General features: G+C 43.5%; 1 protein-coding gene across 1 annotated transcript in view; it reads right to left on the minus strand.

Annotated features, from left to right (window-relative positions):
* The window catches only part of LOC111981629 (E3 ubiquitin-protein ligase RNF43), a 196,729-nt gene that overhangs the window by 54,302 nt on the left and 121,571 nt on the right, over window positions 1–20,856 (minus strand). The window contains exon 2 of the mRNA XM_024012999.1: window positions 13,263–13,385. Within this exon, the coding sequence (XP_023868767.1) occupies window positions 13,263–13,385 (123 nt within the window). The remainder of the gene's footprint in view (window positions 1–13,262; window positions 13,386–20,856) is intronic.

Raw genomic sequence — 20,856 nt, forward strand, 5'->3', positions numbered from 1 at the left:
CACCTGGACAAAAGGAACACTTATGTGAGAATGCTATTCATTGACTACAGCTCAGCGTTCAACACCATATTACCCTCAAAGCTCATCACTAAGCTAAGGATTCTGGGACTAAACACCTACCTTTGCAACTGGATCATGGACTTCCTGACGGGCCCCCCCCAGGTGGTGAGGGTAGGTAGCAACACAACTGCTACGCTGATCCTCAACACTGGAGCCCCCAGGGGTGCATGCTCAGTCCCCTCCTGTACTCCCTGTTCASCCACGACTGCATGGCCAGGCACAACTAAAACACCATCATTAAGTTTGCAGACGACACAACAGTGGTAGGCCTGATCACCGACAACGACGAGACAGCCTATAGGGAGGAGGTCCGAGACCTGGCCAGGTGGTGCCAGAATAACAACCTATCCCTCAACGTAACCAAGACTAAGGAGATGATTGTGGACTACAGGAAAAGGAGGACCGAGCACGCCCCCATTCTCATTGACAAGGCTGTAGTGGAGCAGGTTGAGAGCTTCAAGTTCCTTGGTGTCCACATCACCAACAAAGTAGAATGGTCCAAACACACCAAGACAGTCGTGAAGAGGGCACGACAAAGCCTATTCCCCTCAGGAAACTAAAAAGATTTGGCATGGGTCCTGAGATCCTCAAAAGTTTCTACAGCTGCAACATCGAGATCATCCTGACTGGTTGCGTCACTGCCTGGTAGTGACGCTCAGCCTCCGACAGCAAGGCACTACAGAGGGTAGTGCGTATGGCCCAGTACATCACTGGGGCTAAGCTGCCTGCCATCCAGGACCTCTACACCAGGCGGTGTCAGAGGAAGGCCCTAGAAGACCCCAGCCACCCCAGTCATAGACTGTTCATTTTTAGGTTGCAGAGAGGTTCTGAGAACGTTTTACTATGGTTCCCTCAAAGTTTTTCTGGGAGGTTTTATTAACGTTCTGAGAACAGAAATTATAGGTTATTTGAAGGTCATAAAATAACATTCTGAGAACATGTTTAAATAAGACTTTTAATAACACTGCTACAGTAGCTTAGTTTGGGTAAACTGTTTTGAACTATAAGCACAGAGGACACATGGAAATTAATTTGCTTAGGTATTAATAATGCAAACACATATTTTTTTATGGTGGCACTGCATCAGTGAGATTCAAACCTATAATCCTCTGTGCTTAGAAATAGTCTACTGTGCCAGCAGGATGGAACTAGCATGCAATGTTTTTTTTACGCATACAAAGCTGTTCATTTTAGTCTATTCAAACAGACCCCAATTCAAAGGAAACAAGCACTCATTAAAAGGACATTTCTAAAATGTGCAACTTTATATTCATCATCTCCAGCACCACCCCAACATCAACATATGTGAAGATTGCCTACTACTTGCCTACTACTTGGTTGATGATGTTACTGGAAACACTTATCTTCCTCTATCTTTTTACTACAAAACATAGAAACGAGCAATTTTCACATATACCATATATACAAAAGTATGGGGACACGCCTTCACGTTTGTAGATTCGGCTATTTCAGCCACACCCGTTGCAGACAGGTGTACACAATCGAGCACACAGCCATGTAATCTCCATAGACAAGCATTGGCAGTAGAATGGCCTTACTGAAGAGCTTAGTGACATTCAAAGTGGCACCGCCATAGGATGCCACCTTTCGAACAAGTTCGTCAAATTTCTGCCCTGCAAGAGCTGCCCCGGTCAACTGTAAGTGTTGTTATTGTGAAGTGGAAACGTCTAGGAGCAACAACGGCTCAGCCGTGAAGCGGTAGGCCACACAAGCACACAGAACGGGACTGTCGAGTGCTGAAGCTTGTAAAAATCGTCTGTTTTCGGTTGCAGCACTCACTACTGAGTTCCAAACTGCCTCTGGAAGCAAAGTCAGCACCGTTCGTCGGGAGCTTCATGAAATGGGTTTTCATGGCCGAGCAGCCGCACACAAACCTAAGATTACAATGCGCAATGCCAAGCGTTGGCTGGAGAGGTGTAAAGCTCACCGCTATTGGACTCTGGAGCAGTGGAAACGCGTTCTCTGGAGTGAGGAATCATGATTCACCATCTGGCAGTCCAAAGCATACCAGGAGAACACTACCTGCCCGAATGCATAGTGCCAAATTTAAAGTTTAGGTTTAATGGTCTTGGGCTGTTTTTCATAGTTCGGGCTAGGCCCCTTAGTTCCAGTGAAGGGATATCATAACGCTACAGCATACAATGACATTCTAGATGATTCTGTGCTTCCAACTTTGTGGAAACAGCTTGGGGAAGGCCTTTTCCTGTTTCAGCATGACAATGCCCCTGTGCACAAAGTGAGGTCCATAAAGAAATGGTTTGTTGAGATCGGTGTGGAAGAACTTGACTGGCCTGCATAGAGCCCTGACCTCAACCCCATCGAACACCTTTGAGATGAATTGGAACGCCGACTGTGAGCCAGGTCTAATCACCCAACATCAGTGCCAGACCGTAGTAATGCTCTTGTGGCTGAATGGAATGTTCCAACATCTAGTCTAGTGGAAAGCCTTTCCAGAAAAGTGGAGGCTGTTATAGCACCAAAGGGGGACCAACTCCCTATTAATGTCCATGATTTTGGAATGAGAGGTTCGACGAGCAGGTGTCCACATACTTCAGGTAATGTAGTGTATGTTGATGTTGGGGTGGTAATGCAGATCAATATGTTTTTTGTTCTTTTAAATGTCCCTTTAAAAGTTCTTCGGGATAGGGGGCAGTATTTTCACGTCCGGATGAAAAGCGTGCCCAAAGTAAACTGCCTGTTACTCAGGCCCAGAAGCTAGGATATGCATATGCATGGTAGTATTGAATAGAAAACACTCTAAAGTTTCTAAAACTGTTAAAACAATGTCTGTGAGTATAACAGAACTGATTTGGCGAGAACTGATTTGGCGAAACCTCGAGCACAATCCATCCAGGGCAAAAAAAGTTTGAGGTCATTGTGTTTTCCAATGCTTTTCTATGGGAAACCTGATTTATTAGGGCCCAGATTGCAGTTCATATGGCTTCCACTAGATGTCAACAGTCTTTAGAAGTTGTTCAATGTTTTTCTTTTGAGAATTGAAGAAGTAGTCCTATTCTTTCTATGTGTCAATCAGAAGGTCTCTAGTCTTTTGGTGTGCGGAAACAAGAGTGCGCTCTGTGTTGTTTTTCTTTGGTATTGGAAACTGTTTATCCCATCTTAAATTGTATAGATTATTTACATTTTAGGGTTCCTGAGGTTGGATTAGAAATGTTTGAAATGTTTGGCCCAAGTTTACACGTAACTTATTAGATACTTTGTAGTCATGTTGGGCGAGTTGGAACCGGTGTATTTCTGAATCAAACGCGCCTAATAAATGGACATTTTGGGGATATAAAGAAGGAATTTATCGAACAAAACGACCATTCATTGTGTCACTGAGACATTTGGGATTGCAGAAAGATGAAGATCTTCAAAGGTAAGGCATTTATTATATCGTTATTTCTGACTTTTGTGTCGCACCTGCCATGTTGAAAAAAGGTGTGCTTTCGCCGTAAAGCCTTTTTGAAATCTGACACAGCGGCTGGATTAACAAGAAGTTAACCTTTATTTTGATGTATTACACTTATATTTTCGTGAATGTTGAATATTTATATTTCTGTAGTTTGAATTTGGCTCTCTGCGATTTCACCGGATGTTGTCAAATCTATTGGAGCGGGATTGGAGCGTTAAGGGATGGCCAGCACACCTGAACACACTTAACAAGATAGAGTATAGAGAGAGATTTATTGACGCTGAGAACAGAATGTACACTGAACAAAAATATAAACGCAAACGCAACAATTACAGTTCATACAAGGAAATCAGTCAATTGAAATAAATTCATTAGGCCCTAATCTATGGATTTCAAATGACTGTGAATACAGAATTGCATTCGTCGGTCACAGATACCTTAAAAAAAGGTAGGTGCGTGGATCACCATTTGCCTCATGCAGCGAGACCTCCTTCGCATATAGTTGATCAGGCTGTTGATTGTGGCCTGTGGAATGTTGTCCCACTCCTCTTCAATGGCTGTGAGAAGTTGCTTGATATTGGCAGGAACAAGAACACGCTGTCGTACACGTCGATCCAGAGCATCCCAAACAAGCTCAATGGGTGACATGTCTGGTGAGCATGCAAGAACTGAGACATTTTCAGCTTCCAGGAATTATCATGCTGAAACATTGAGGTGATAGCGGCGGATGAATGTCACGACAATGGGCCTCAGGATTTTGTCACAGTATCACTGTGCATTCAAATTGCCATCGATAAAATGGAATTGTGTTCGTTGTCCGTAGCTTATGCCTGTCCATACCATAGCCCCACCGCCACTATGGGGCACAATGTTCACAACGTTGACGTCAGCAAACCGCTCGCCCACACGACGCCATACATGCTGTCTGCCATCTGCCCGGTGCCGCTGAAACCGGGATTCATCTGTGAAGAGCACACTTCTCCATCGAAGGTGAGCATTTGTCCACTGAGCTCGGATACGACGCCGAACTGCAGTCAGGTCAAGACCCTGGTGAGGACGACGAGCACGCAGATGAGCTACCCTGAGACAGTTTGACAGTTTGTGCAGAAATTATTTGGTTGTGCAAACCTACAGTTTCATCAGCTGTCCGGGTGGCTGGTCTCAGACTATCCCTCAGGTGTAGAAGCCAGATGTGGAGGTCCTGGGCTGGAGTGGTTACATGTGGTCTGTGGTTGTGAGGCCTGTTGGACGTACTACCAAATTCTCTAAAATGACTTTGGAGGTCGGCTTATGGTAGAGAAATTAACATTCAATTCTCTGGCAACAGCTCTGGTGGACATTTCTGCATTCAGCTTGTCAATTGCACGCTCCCTCAAAACTTGAGTGGGTTTTTATTGTCCCGGCACCAGGTGCACTTGTACAATGATCATGCTGTTTGGTTGACTGCGTTCATCCACCTCTGGCCTGCTCGCCTCCCTACCACTGAGGAAGTACAGTTCCCGCTCAGCCCAGTCAAAACTGTTCGCTGCTCTGGCCCCCCAATGGTGGAACAAACTCCCTCACGACGCCAGGACAGCGGAGTCAATCACCACCTTCCGGAGACACCTGAAACCCCACCTCTTTAAGGAATACCTAGGATAGGATAAAGTAATCCTTCTCACCCCCCCCCCCCCCCCTTAAAAGATTTAGATGCACTATTGTAAAGTGGCTGTTCCACTGGATGTCATAAGGTGAATGCACCAATTTGTAAGTCGCTCTGGATAAGAGCGTCTGCTAAATGACTTAAATGTAAATGTAAATGTTGACTTGTTGTGCTTAGTAGTTATAGTTGTGCTAGCAAGATAGCTAGCTAGCAGTTCTCAGCTGTTAGCAGTTTCTTACTGGTGATAAAAACAGATGATTGCCATAATTCTTCTGAGTCACTACTGAATTATTTAATGTAACAAATCAAACATTAAAATACAGTTATATAAGGTAAAGTAAAAATCCAAACCAATCTGTGAATGAATACCAGTAGATTCTTTACGGTTTACCACCCAGCCCTAACACACGCATACACACGCACACACACACAAACGCACATTGGGAGAGCAGAAAAGACACCTGAAAGAAAGCCACAAAGACAGAGAGGAGGTTATATATGAATGTTGCAGTTGCCACAGAGAAAGAATGATGGTGATAGGCATTGCCTAGGGTGAAAACTAACGGCTTGAACAGTTCATATCAAACAGCTCCAGGTAAAAGCAGGGAGGGGGCATTAAGGGGGGTTGTCAGTCAGTGTTTAGTGCTTCACTATCCAGTCACTATCAGACAGACTAGTCAGCTAATTAGAGTAGAGTAGATGAATGAACCATAAACTATATTAGTCTGCCTCAAAGAAGTGCCCCCCAGTTTGATATATCGGTTGACATGCCAGGAAAAGGAAAGGAGAAGAAGAGAGGCCACTCTTTACCTTGACCCCTCACTTTCAAAGACATAAAAAGTGAAAAACAGATAGCAAAAAGGCTGACATCTGGTTTCCATCTATTCATATAATATGAAAAGCTCATTTGCATGAAAAGCTCTCAAACAAGTTACAAATCTCCGTGGTCAAAAATGTTGTTCTATATTCTTTGTTTTGCAATGCTTCAAAGGAACTGAACGTGCTTAAATGGATTCTGCCCAGAGCTGCAGGGGCCCCGGCGCAGCCAATGGATCAGAGGGACAGAGAGACAGGAATCTGGGGGAGAGCTGAGAGGGAGGCCAGGTGCTGCTCTGGCCTGGGTGCCCCAGAAACAGGGATGGGAAATGGGCCTGGGATGGAAAATGGGAAGGGCTGCCAGTGTGGGTCCACTCACTGTGGGAACACATCTCTGGGTCCAGGGAGAGAGAGATTGAAGACACACAGCATTAAGCTATGCGGCATGTCCTGATATAATCAAATGTGGGTAGTCCCAGACTCAACACTTTTGAGCTGAGTACTGAATATTATTTTATTGTCACTTACAGATCTAGACTAATGGAACTGATTCAGACAGCCACAAAAGACAGACAGACAGCCTTTTGCATTTAAACCCTCAAAGCTTCAGATCGGCCCCTTTTCCAGATGTTCTCAAGAGCTTTCTGCTCTTGATTCTTCTCCCCTGAGATATAAACATTTGACTTCTTTGCTACTGAACGAAAACAGGCCAAGAAGCAAAGCAGGCCACACGTTTCCACTCCAACCCCCGCTCAGAAACCACCATGCAGGCAGGAACAGCCTGGGGTCAGTGTCACCCTCTGTGTGTATGTGTGTCTGTGTGTGCATTCGGTCTTCAACGAGGTCTGGAGGACCGCACTGACATTGTTTTATATTTCCATGCCATCAAAATATGCAAAAAAATGATCCTCTATCCATCATTTTTGGAATCTTTAATGCTGCCTGACTGTCTAGTGATTATTAGCGAGCTGGAAAGTCTAGAAACTATATGAATGTAGACCCTTTATTCTACACAGTTTAGATTTGGTTTTAGTCATTTTAAAATGTATTGAGTTCGTTCACCCCCCCACACCGTATGTTTGACACGACTGGTTTAGACTTTCGGAATATTATCACAGTTTGTCCTATCCAGCCCCACTGTGAGCTAGTTATATTCATTACAAACGGAACTTCCGTAGAATGTTTAGACCACGGCCTACTGGCTGTTTTGTGATATTTGCTGGGAATTCTTTTCAGCCGGAGTTTAGCATTGTTCAGGGCGTAGTTTGAGACTGAGCAGGTGGGTCCTTGCATAGCAGTTCATTCTGGGTAAAAAAGCAGGGCTTTTGCCTATGTCAGTGTCAGCCATGTGATGTGGTGAAAAGCTGTGGGGAAATCCTGAACCAGACATTTGCATGAAGAGAACGGTTTACAAATGCAAATGGGGAGAAATCTGCATTTGAGGCTAACATGGATATGAATCTGTGTCAGCAACACCGGCATAGATAGTCTTTAACTATGGGTGTGCAGTTCCATGAGATTGAGATTGATGGGACACCTAACTCATGCCCCACAGTCCTACAGTAGGCTTACGTACCTCCTACATTCTGGATACATAACGGAAAAAGACAGGGGCAGCCAGACCAGCTGCACAGCCAAATAGCATGTATGCTCTGTGGCTTAAAGTAAAGTATCTCTTTCTCAAAAGGAAGAGATGTTTACTACAGCAGAGCGCCATCCTTAAGAGATAAAGCCTGATCGTAATGAAACATTTGGCATTCTCTCAGCTCAGCACTCGACTTCAAAAGCTCTGCTCAAAATTAATTGTGAAATCCAAGCCACTGAAGAAAAAAAAGCTTATAGAGGTCATTTGGGGGAAAAGTCACCACAAATCAGGAATCTAGCACATCCCCAGGGTGCACAGTGTCTGTTGCCAGGGATAGGAGCCCTCTAGAAAAAAACGAAATAAAAAAAGACTACAATGAAACCTTATCCCCCAAGGTTTGTAGCTGCTTCACTTTGTTTGCTTAAAGGTCTATTCTGAACGGTGTGTGATGGTGGTGGGTGCAACATGAAGCCTAGCTCTGTGGCCAACCGACCAACGTCCTGTCTGTGTATCTATCTATCTATAGATCTGCCTGCCGGCCAGGCTGCTGTAGCAAGGCTGCACTGTAAACAAATGACATCCGACTGGAACATGGGCTATGGCTGCTGGGAGACAGACTACACAAATGTGGGCTAACAAGCAGGCTAATGTATATTATCTATCTATAACATTTCATTTAGATTGTAGGAAAGCATCTTCATGTAAACAAACTGATCATTCTACACAACTACACAGGCAGATGTTGGCTAACACATACTTGTATTCCTGTTTGTTTAGCCAACATATACCTGTCCAAATAAAATTTTATAGATAGATAGATATTATCTATACCTATTGATCGCAGATGTAAACCTAAAACCCCATTAATTCAGCCATGAAGAAGAGAAGTGCTTAGCACCAAACCCCCCCATGTCTTTAAATTCATAACATACCAACATGCAGCAATTCTTTCTTGTCTTTTTTGAGCATAGATTGTGGACTTCAGGAAACAGCAGAGGGAGCACCCCCCTATCCACATCAATGGTACCACAGTGGAGAAGGTGAAAAGCTTCAAGTTTCTCAGTGTACACATCACTGACTATCTGAAATGGTCCACTCACACAGACAGTGTGGTGAAGTAGGTGCAACAGCGCCTCTTCAACCTCAGGAGGCTGAAGAAATTTGTCTTGGCCCCTAAGACCCTCACAAACTTTTACAGATGAACAAATGAGAGCATCCTGTCGGGCTGTATCACCGCCTGGTACGGCAACTGCACCGCTCGCAACCGTAGGGATCTCTGCCCAACGCGTCTCCTAGAGATGAACGTACTTTGGTGCGAAAAGTGCAAATCAATCCTAGAACAACAGCAAAGGAACTTGTGAAGATGCTGGAGGAAATAGGTACAACAGTATCCATATCCACAGTAAAAAGAGTCCTATATCGACATAACCTGAAAGATTGCTTAGCAAGGAAGAAGCCACTGCTCCAAAACCGGCATTCAAAAGCCAGACTACGGTTTGCAACTGCACATGGGGACAAAGATCGTACTTTTTGGAGAAATGTCCTCTGGTCTGATGAAACAAAAATAGAACTGTTTGGCCATAATGACCATCATTATGTTTGGAGGAAAAAGGGGAAGGCTTGCAAGCCGAAGAACACCATCCCAACTGTGAAGCACAGGGGTGACCAGCATCATGTTGTGGGGGGGCTTTGCCTCAGGAGGGACTGGGGCACTTCACAAAATTGATGGCATCATGAGGAAAGAATATTATGTGGATATATTGAAGCAACATCTCAAGACATCAGTCAGAAAGTTAAAGCTTGGTCGCAAATGGGTCTTCCAAATGAACATTGACCCCAAGCATACATCCAAAGTTCTGGCAAAATGGCTTAAGGACACCAAAGTCAAGGTATTGGAGTGGCCATCATAAAGCCCTGACCTCAATCCTATAGAAAATGTGTGGGCAGAACTGAAAAAGCATGTGCGAGCAATGAGGCCTACAAACCTGACTCAGTTACACCAGCTCTGTCAGGAGGAATGGGCCAAAATTCACCCAACTTATTGTTGGCTACCCAAAACGTTTGACCCAAGTTAAACAATTTAAAGGCAATGCTACCAAATACTAATTGAGTGTATGTAACTTCTGACCCCTGGGAATGTGATAAAGAAATAAAAGCTGAAATAATGGCTAGGGTGGGCTCTAGTTTCTTTATTTCTATGTTTTCTATTTCTTTGGTTTGGCCGGGTTGGGTCTCAATCAGAGGCAGCTGTCTATCGGTGTTTCTGATTGAGAACCATACTTAGGTAGCCTTTTTTCCACCTGTCTTTGGGGAAGTTGACTTGTGTTAGGGCACATAGCCTTTGAGCTTCACGGTTTGTTTTTGTAGTGTTTATTGTTTTGTTCGGCGTCATTTGATTAAAATACGCTCACCACGCTGCACCTTGGTCATCTCCTTTCAACAGCCGTGACAAATAAATCATTCTCTACGATTATTCTGACATTTCACATTCTTAAAATAAAGTAGTGATCCTAACTGACCTAAGACAGGGAATTTTTACTAGGATTGAATGTCAGGAATTGTGAAAAACTGAGTTTAAATGTATTCGGCTAAGGTGTATGTAAACTTCCGACTTCAACTGTACATAGACATGGAATAACTGGTCACTTGAATAATGGAACACCAGTCACTGTAATAACATTTACATACTGCTTTACTCATTTCATATGTACAGTGGGGAGAACAAGTATTTGATACACTGCCGATTTTGCAGGTTTTCCTACTTACAAAGCATGTAGAGGTCTGTAATTTTTATCATAGGTACACTTCAACTGTGAGAGACGGAATCTAAAACAAAAATCCAGAAAATCACATTGTGTGATTTTTAAATAATTAATTTGCATTTTATTGCGATGACATAAGTATTTGATACATCAGAAAAGCAGAACTTAATATTTGGTACAGAAACCTTTGTTTGCAATTACAGAGCTCATACGTTTCCTGTAGTTCTTGACCATGTTTGCACACACTGCAGCAGGGATTTTGGCCCACTCCTCCATACAGACCTTCCCAGATCCTTCAGGTTTAGGGGCTGTCGCTGGGCAATACGGACTTTCAGCTCCCTCCAAATATTTTCTATTGGGTTCAGGTCTGGAGACTGGTAGACCACTCCAGGACCTTGAGATGCTTCTTACGGAGCCACTCCTTAGTTGCCCTGGCTGTGGTTTCGTTTCGTTGTCATGCTGGAAGACCAGCCACGACCCATCTTCAATGCTCTTACTGAGGGAAGGAGGTTGTTGGCCAAGATCTTGCGATACATGGCCCCATCCATCCTCCCCCCATACGGTGCATTCGTCCTGACCCCTTTGCAGAAAAGCATCCCCAAAGAATGATGTTTCCACCTCCATGCTTCACGGTTGGATGGGTTCTTGGGGTTGTACTCATCATCCTTCTTCCTCCAAACACGGCGAGTGGAGTTTAGACCAAAAAGCTCTATTTTTGTCTCATCAGACCACATGACCTTCTCCCATTCCTCCTCTGGATCATCCAGATGGTCATTGGCAAACTTCAGACGGGCCTGGACATGCGCTGGCTTGAGCAGGGGGACCTTGCGTGCGCTGCAGGATTTAATCCATGACGGAGTAGTGTGTTACTAATGGCTTTCTTTGAGACTGTGGTCCCAGCTCTCTTCAGGTCATTGACCAGGTCCTGCCGTGTAGTTCTGGGCTGATCCCTCACATTCCTCATGATCATTGATGCCCCACGAGGTGAGATCCTGCATGGAGCCCCAGACCGAGGGTGATTGACCGTCATCTTGAACTTCTTCCATTTTCTAATAATTGCGCCAACAGTTGTTGCCTTCTTACCAAGCTGCTTGCCTATTGTCCTGTAGCCCATCCCAGCCTTGTGCAGGTCTACAATGTTATCCCTGATGTCCTTACACAGCTCTCTGGTCTTGGCCATGGAGAGGTTGGAGTCTGTTTGATTGAGTGTGTGGTGAGGTGTCTTTTATAACAGGTAACGAGTTCAAACAGGTGCAGTTAATACAGGTAATGAGTGGAGAACAGGAGGCTTCTTAAAGAAAAACTAACAGGTCTGTGAGAGCCAGAATTCTTACTGGTTGGTAGGTGATCAAATACTTTATGTCATGCAATAAAATGCTAATTAATTACTTAAAAATCATACAATGTGATTTTCTGGATTTTTGTTTTAGATTCCGTCTCTCACAGTTGAAGTGTACCTATGATAAAAATTACAGACCTCTACATGCTTTGTAAGTAGGAAAACCTGCAAAATCGGCAGTGTATCAAATACTTGTTCTCCCCACTGTATATACTGTATACTATTCTACTGTATTTTAGTCAGTGCCACTCCGACATTGCTCGTCTTAATATTTTATATTTCTTAATTCCATTCTCTTACTTTTAGATATGTGTGTATTGTTAGATACTACTGCACTGTTGGAGCAAGGAACACAAGCATGTGACCAATACAATTTGATTTGATAACCGCTAGCTGCTAGTAACACATGTAAAATGTAACAACAAATAAATGTGAGTCAGCTATCGTCTCCATCGAGCTATTCATCTCCAAGCCCCTCAAGCGCACTACTACATATCAGGAGACGCGACCTACTCAGCCACTGTGTCATCTCTGTGTCTGACCTTCAGCAGTGACGTCGTATTTGTTTGTCACTCTGTATCGCATCGCGAGGAGAACGATGGAGAAGCAGGTGATGTCCTGGCTCAGCACCTGGCCTTAACTGACCCTGTCCCAGGATCCTGGGACGACCAGTGACAGTCTGTGGCCTCAGATGCTACCGGGTCACCCATACCTAAGCGCCAGGAAGCATGGGCGCTCTCTGCACCATCCCCCCCCCCCCCCCCCCACACCCCCACCCCTACCACATCACATCCCTTTACGCTGAGAGATCACAGCCATGGCAGCATAACTTCCTCACAATCACATTCAATGCCAGCCAACATTCTACATTCTACTAACTCAAGACTGGATCCTTAAAGCACCGTGGATCTAAGAGTGGACAGTGCGCCAGAAAAAAAGGCAGGGGAAAAGGTTTAGCACTCCGGCTCTCCTCCATTCAAATGGATAAGGTAATCTTTAACAAGGACAACTGCCTGGTTCCAACCAAGATATGCACAGTAAACAAACAGAAAGAAATAATAAACAACCATTGTATGCTACACAGTAGAGAACATTTCAATGTTGTATGGCACAGAGTTACAGTAGGTTACAGAGCCCCAAGGAATTTTTGGGGAGGGTAGATAGTGATGGGGGAAAGAATCTATGCAGTTACATATCGCGATTTTGTACAAAATGTTTTTTTGCCATCCTATAGCTTGTTCTCCATCTTCATTTTAAATAGTAAGCCAACGTATTCAGCACTTTTATTTCTATGACTGATCAAAACAAATTTTCTCATGCTCTCTCATCTCTCTGTAGCAGAGCAAAATGTTTGGAACACCAAATCGGAATAAAATCGCAGTATCGAATCGCAATACATACAGAGTTGTGAAAATCGCATTACATATCATATCGGCACCTAAGTATTGTGATAATATCGTATTGTGAGGTCACAGGCAATTTCCAGCCCGAACAGATACAGTATGATCCGGCAAAGAAATCCGTTCACTTGGACAAGATACTTCTTCAACTGCTCAACTGTATCATTGCCACCACTCAAACCTCCCATAGCACTTCAAAGGTATGCATGGGTAAAATGGTCTTACCTTGTCGAGCAGGGGCAGACACTGAGGCACCTTGCGCTCCGGGCTTTCCAGCTTGACGATGCTGATGAAGTCAGACTCCTGGCGCTCATCTTCACTGGTGTTGCACAGGGACAGAGGGTGAGACTGGAGAGGAGAGAGAACGAACAAGGATTTAGAACCAAACCAGACATTTAACCAAACCAGAGGGACAGACGGGAAAACAAATCGACTGTGATCTTACCAAGATGCACATTACAATATGTAACGCAATAGTGGCTCCAAACTCTGTGGTTCCATCACGTCAGTCAGCTTTGCTTTGCTTTGCTGTGACCACCATACATATAGTAGCATAGGCCTATTGATGTATCTTTAAAACATTAGAGTACATTAAGATATCAACAGAGCAAGAAAAGATTAGAATAAGGTGTGCTCATTTAACACAAATCCAGCTCCATGAGTGTGTACTGAATCTACTGCTAGCTGTCCATACTGATGGTGTATGGTTGATATACTGTATGCATTGAACTTCCTAGACAAGTGGGATTAAATGTCATGAATTGTGAAAAACTGTGTTGAAATGTATTTGGCTAAGGTGTGTGTAAACGTCCGACTTCAACTGTATACATACATGTGATAAAGGAAATGCTTTAGTAAATGAGGGATACAAAGAATATTGAAAGCAGGTGCTTCCACTAGAGGTCGACCGATTAATCGGAATGGCCAATTAATTGGGGCCGATTTCAAGTTTTCATAACAATCGGTAATCGGCATTTTTGGACACCGATCATGGCCGATTTACATTGCACTCCACGAGGAGACTGGTTGACTACCTGTAATGCGAGTGCAGCAAGGAGCCAAGGTAAGGTGCTAGCTAGCATTAAACTTATCTTATAATAAACAATCAATCTTAACATAATCACTAGTTAACTACACATGGTTGATGATATTACTAGTTTATCTAGCTTGTCCTGCGTTGCATATAATCGATGCGGTGCCTGTTAATTTATCATTGAATCACAGCCTACTTCGCCAAACGGGTGATTTAACAAGCGCATTTGCAAAAAAAGCACTGTCGTTGCACCAATGTACCTAACCATAAACATCAACACCTTTCTTAAAATCAATACACAAGTATATATTTTTAAACCTGCATATTTAGTTATTATTGCCTGCTAACATGAATTTCTTTTAACTAGGGAAATTGTGTCACTTCTCTCGCGTTCTGTGCAAGAGAGTCAGGGTATATGCAGCAGTTTGGGCTGCCTGGCTCATTGCGAACTGTGTGAAGACCATTTCTTCCTAACAAAGACAGCCAACTTCGCCAAACGGGGGATGATTTAACAAAAGCGCATTTGTGAAAAAAGCACAATCATTGCACGAATGTACCTAACCATAAACATCAATGCCTTTCTTAAAATCAATACACAGAAGTATATTTCTTTTAACCTGCATATTTAGTTAAAAGACATTCATGTTAGCAGGCAATATTAAACTAGGGAAATTGTGTCACTTCTCATGCGGTCATTGCACCCAGAGTCAGGGTATATGCAACAGTTTGGGCCGCCTGGCTCGTTGCGAACTAATTTGCCAGAATTTTACGTAATTATGACATAACATTGAAGGTTGTGCAATGTAACAGCAATATTTAGACTTGTGGATGCCACCTATTAGATGAAATACGGAACGGTTCCGTATTTCACTGAAAGAATAAACGTTTTGTTTTCGAAATGATAGTTTCCGGATTTGACCATATTAATGACCTAAGGCTCGTATTTCTGTGTGTTATTATATTATAATTAAGTCTATGATTTGATAGAGCAGTCTGACTGAGCGGTGGTAGGCAGCAGCAGGCTTGTAAGCATTCATTCAAACAGCACTTTACTGCGTTTGCCAGCAGCTCTTCGCAATGTTTCAAGCATTGCGCTGTTTATGACTTCAGCCTATCAACTCCAGAGATTAGGCTGGCAATACTAAAGTACCTATTAGAACATCCAATAGTCAAAGGTATATGAAATATAAATGGTATACAGAGAAATAGTCCTATAATAACTACAACCTAAAACGTCTTACCTGGGAACATTGAAGACTCATGAGAAAAGGAACCACCAGCTTTCATATGTTCTCATGTTCTGAGCAAGGAACTTAAACGTTAGCTTTTTTACATGGTACATATTGCACTTTAACTTTCTTCTCCAACACTTTGTTTTTGCATTATTTAAACCAAATTGAACATGTTTAATTATTTATTTGAGACTACATTTATTTTATTTATGTATTATAATAAGTTAAAATAAAAGTGTTCATTGTTCATTCAGTATTGTTGTAATTGTCATTTTTACAAATATATATATATATATAAATCGGCTGATTAATCAGTATCGGCTTTTTTTCGTCCTCCAAAAATCGGTATCGGCGTTGAAAAATCATAATCGGTCGACCTCTAGCTTCTACACAGGTGTGGCTCCTGAGTTAATTAAGCAATTTACATCCCATCATGCTTAGGGTCAAGTATAGAAATGGCTGGTATTATTTTGGCTAACATGGCTAGAAGAAGAGATCTCCATGACTTTGAAAGAGGGGTCTCAAAGGAGCATAGGGGGTTTAAAAACTGTGTGTGTGTCAGTCACCAGATCTCAACCCAATTGAACACTTATGGGAGATTCTGGAGCGGCACCTGAGACAGCATTTTCCACCAACATCAACAAAACACCAAATTATAGAATTTCTCGAGGAAGAATGGTGTCGCATCCCTCCAATAGGATTCCAGATTGTAGAATCTATGCCAAGGCGCATCGAAGCTGTTGTGGCAGCTCGTGGTGGCCCAACGCCCTATTAAGACACTTTGGTGTTGTTTTCTTTATTTTGGCAGTTACCTGTATCTATATAACTGAATAGTGACACAACGAAAATAAAGCTTTTCTTTCAAATAAATCAAATCAAAAAGACAACACGCTGTCACACTTAGAGAATAAAATATCAAATCTTCATGTTACTGCCTAAGAATACCCCTTAAGCCATGGCATATTCAATATATACCCCATCCCCAGCCCTTATTGCATAAATAGAAGAGAACATTCGTAACACAATCAACTCCATAGATAAATGGCGAGAGAGAGGGAGATGTTCAGTTTAGCCCATCCCCTCATCACATTAATTTAAAGCTAGGAGGGAAACAGGAGCTAGTCTCTGGCTGGAACATTTGATCCCATCTGAAAGGGAGGGGATAGATAGCTGCTGAAAAGCTGTATTTAAGAGCTCAAGGAGATAGCAGCCAAGTTAGTGACACAAACTGCTGGAGTCAGTCGCACACCACGACACACACGACAACCTGGCCGGGATAGACTAGGCATCATTGATAGGCAACACATCTACACAACACTACACACCATGACCCTCAATCAGGGTATCGATGCATGAGAGAAACCAAGAAGATAGGCAACGCCTCCTACAGCACAACACTACACATGGGTGACTTGCATCGAAACCCAACGATGAATTGCATTGAATTCAGCATGTTGAGTAAAATTACATTTGAACATACTCAACCGGCTGTTACCGCTGTTGGTCTTTTTGTTGGTAGGAATGAGAGACAATATAGCCACAGGAAAGTAGAATTAAATCACCTAATCAAAGTGCTGGCATGCGCAGACCATGTAAACACGTGCAGGAGCTCGGCAGGTATGCATGTGTGGCGTGCATGTATTTTCATCTTGTGTGCATGCTTCAGGTGATAGAAATCTTAACGCACTACCAGCGCTTTGAAAAGTTGATGTAATTATACTTTCCTGTGGATATATTGTGTCGCATTCCTATCTGCAAAGGGACCAACCGCATGGGCAACAGACAAAGTAAGTTTGTAACATATTCTACATTCTGGCTTTTAGAGGTCATGAGAGGAAACTTTCCTCATTCGAACGCTCATTTCTGCACGACGTAGAATTCAATCCAATTCAACATTGGGTTTCCAGGAAAATGGGTGACCAGTGCGTTTGTCATTCCGAGAGGAAAATGCCTTCGTGTGACATTAACAACAAGGGCAGAGATGTATGGCTGTCTGTCAGTGTAAATCACTCAGCCAGACCCTGCCAGCACCCACTCTCTCCCCCACCCCACCCCATCCGCTGGTTCCTTCATGTGGCTGTGGGCTCACTGGGCTGAGGTCATGGGACCATGGGACTCCCCCTGATCTGATCTCACCCTGGCCCCAACGAAAATCCCCAAATTAAAAAGACCCAGGGGTGACATCAACAGCTGGCACGGACCCTGAGAAGGGATAAGGGGCCTGACGTCATGAGTCACGCACGGCTATAGCGTGTCAGAGGAAAGGAGAGAGGGAGGGAGGGAAAGAGAGGAGAAAGTGAGAGGGAGTGAGAACAAGAATGAGAATAAGAGAAGAGAGAGGGAGAAAAATATCCAAAGTCAACCACCTCACGCATGGGTGGAGCCCTAGTTTATGACCACTATACACGTGCAACAACTGATTGATATACAACTATGGACATCAGAGCATTGGCAACGTAACTAAAACTACAACACCATTGATCATTACAGAGTGACTTGTACACTAGCGAGCCAAGAAGTCTGTCTGCACCAGATCAGGGTTAGACTAATCTAAACAACGGATCTGTCACAAACGGCACCCTATTAAGTAGTACACTACTTTTGATCAGGGCCAATGGGGGTCTGGTCAAAAATAGTGCACCATATAGGGGACGCAGCTAACATCTGGCCTTCAGATGCAGCTGGGCCGTCCCCAAAACACAACAATAACAGAAGCTAAATCAGAGAGAACATTGTAAACTGCATGTGAACTATGTATTTACAGAGACGGACAGGGGGAGATGTTATTGTAAACAGAGGACAGTGTGAAGTCACAGCTACAGCTGGAGACACATACTGTACACACACACGCACACACCCATATGCCGGGCCAAATCTGCCCCCTAAAATACCTTGCTCGACATGCTCTAGCTGTGTGTCTCCCATACGACAGATGGACAGAGGTTGCTACTGTAATGAAGGACCAGTCTGAGTAGCGAGGAGGAAGCTTGAACGCTTGTCCTGTCCTGTCCCTGCCTTGCCCTGAGACATGGCGTTATTCCTATGGCGCCATAGGATTCTACAACCCATAGGAATCTCTAGTCTAGAGCCATGTCTGAGGGCAAGGCCCAGCCTTGCCACGCTAGACTACATTATGGAGCCTGGCAGCTGCTTTCCCTATCCACGTTTACTAGGCCCAAATTAGAGACCCACAGCGGAACTTGGTCCTTTAACAAAGAAAAAGGAAGTAAAAAATAAAAAGATAATGACAACTACTACTCCGCCATCACCACACCCTGACATAGGTTTAGAGGAAACGCCTGGAAATAATATCCTTATTCAGGGTTTTAGCTTTTAATCAGGTTTCACTATCTCTTTTTATTGTATAGCCTATACCAGTAGTCCCCAACCTTTTCTTAGTCAAGATCACTTTCTGAGTCAAAATGTAAGTCGAGATCTACCGCTCAGTAATAGATAATATGTTTTGTTTTACTGGACTGATGGCCTGCATCTGAAGGTCAGTCTGAGGGGAGGGAGGGAGCAGCAGAGCGCCTCTCACTGAAAAAAGGGGACACAGTCTTCCAGCTGATGGTGAAACTTAAGTCGCACCAATGCATGTTGTTACTCCTATGACCAGAGAAAGTGAAATATTCCTTGATATTAAAAAACACACAAGCCGCAAAAAATACCTATGCAAGCTTATTGAAACACTTTGCTATACTCATTAATTGCAGCTGCAGTGCTGGTTGGTTGTAGAGTGAGTGGAAGTAGCAAACGAGCATTTTATGACTTAAAAAACTGTTGAACAAAGTGTTGATAGTGCTGAATAACAACTTAAACATGAACTTACTAATAAAACAGCAGCTATTCGTTGAGTCTCTAGTCATGTTTTAAATGTTTTGAAATCTCACATTATCAACTTTGCTGTGCGCTCGAGGCTTCTTTTTACAGTCTACGATCACGATCGACCGGTTGGTGACCACTGGCCTATACCATACGATCATGTTACACACTTGTATATGTTCACATGCAACACAACACCTAGCGTTGTGGAATTACTGATATAAAACTACTGATATCAAAATCTGTCAATAATGGGAGGAGAAAATATTTAACTTTCCTTGTACTGTATCCAATACTTGCTAACTTTGCAAATTCAGTATCTAATCTTCGCCCACATTGAACATTCTACACTGAACAAAAATAGAAACGCAACATGTTTATTATTTTTATTTCACCTTTATTTAACCAGGTAGGCCAGTTGAGAACAAGTTCTCATTTACAACTGGTAACCTGGCCAAGATAAAGCAAAGCAGTGCGACAAAAACAACAACACAGAGTTACACATAAACAAACATACAGTCAATAACACAATATAAAAATCTATGTACAGTGTGTGCAAATGTAGAAGAGTATGGAGGTAAGGCAATAAATAGGCCATAGAGGAGAAATAATTACAATTTGGTATTAACACTGGAGTGATAGATGTGCAGATGATCAAATCAAATCAAATTTTATTAGTCACATACACATGGTTAGCAGATGTTAATGCGAGTGTAGCGAAATGCTTGTGCTTCTAGTTCCGACAATGCAGTAATAACCAACAAGTAATCTAACCTAACAATTCCACAACTACTACCTTATACACACACAAGTGTAAAGGGATAAAGAATATGTACATAAAGATATATGAATGAGTGGTGGTACAGAACGGCATAGGCAAGATGCAGTAGATAGACTTTATCCCTTCTGCCCTGCCTTTCTAAAATCTTCGAAAGCCAAGTTAACATTTACATTTACATTTAAGTCATTTAGCAGACGCTCTTATCCAGAGCGACTTACAAATTGGTGCATTCACCTTATGATATCCAGTGGAACAACCACTTTACAATAGTGCATCTAACTCTTTTAAGGGGGGGGGGGTTAGAAGGATTACTTTATCCTATCCTAGGTATTCCTTAAAGAGGTGGGGTTTCAGGTGTCTCCGGAAGGTGGTGATTGACTCCGCTGACCTGGCGTCGTGAGGGAGTTTGTTCCACCATTGGGGTGCAGAGCAGCGAACAGTTTTGACTGGGCTGAGCGGGAACTGTACTTCCTCAGAGGTAGGGAGGCGAGCAGGCCAGAGGTGGATGAACGCAGTGCCCTTGTTTGGGTGTAGGGCCTGATCAGAGCCTGAAGGTACGGAGGTGCCGTTCCCCTCACAGCTCCGTAGGCAAGCACCATGGTTTGTAGCGGATGCGAGCTTCAACTGGAAGCCAGTGGAGAGAGCGGAGGACGGGGTGACGTGAGAGAACTTGGGAAGGTTGAACACCAGACGGGCTGCGGCGTTCTGGATGAGTTGTAGGGGTTTAATGGCACAGGCAGGGAGCCCAGCCAACAGCGAGTTGCAGTAATCCAGACGGGAGATGACAAGTGCCTGGATTAGGACCTGCGCCGCTTCCTGCGTGAGGCAGGGTCGTACTCTGCGAATGTTGTAGAGCATGAACCTACAGGAACGGGTCACCGCCTTGATGTTAGTTGAGACGACAGGGTGTTGTCCAGGATCACGCCAAGGTTCTTAGCACTCTGGGAGGAG

This window comes from Salvelinus sp. IW2-2015, linkage group LG20, assembly GCF_002910315.2.
Source record: "Salvelinus sp. IW2-2015 linkage group LG20, ASM291031v2, whole genome shotgun sequence".
Lineage (NCBI taxonomy): Eukaryota > Metazoa > Chordata > Actinopteri > Salmoniformes > Salmonidae > Salvelinus > Salvelinus sp. IW2-2015.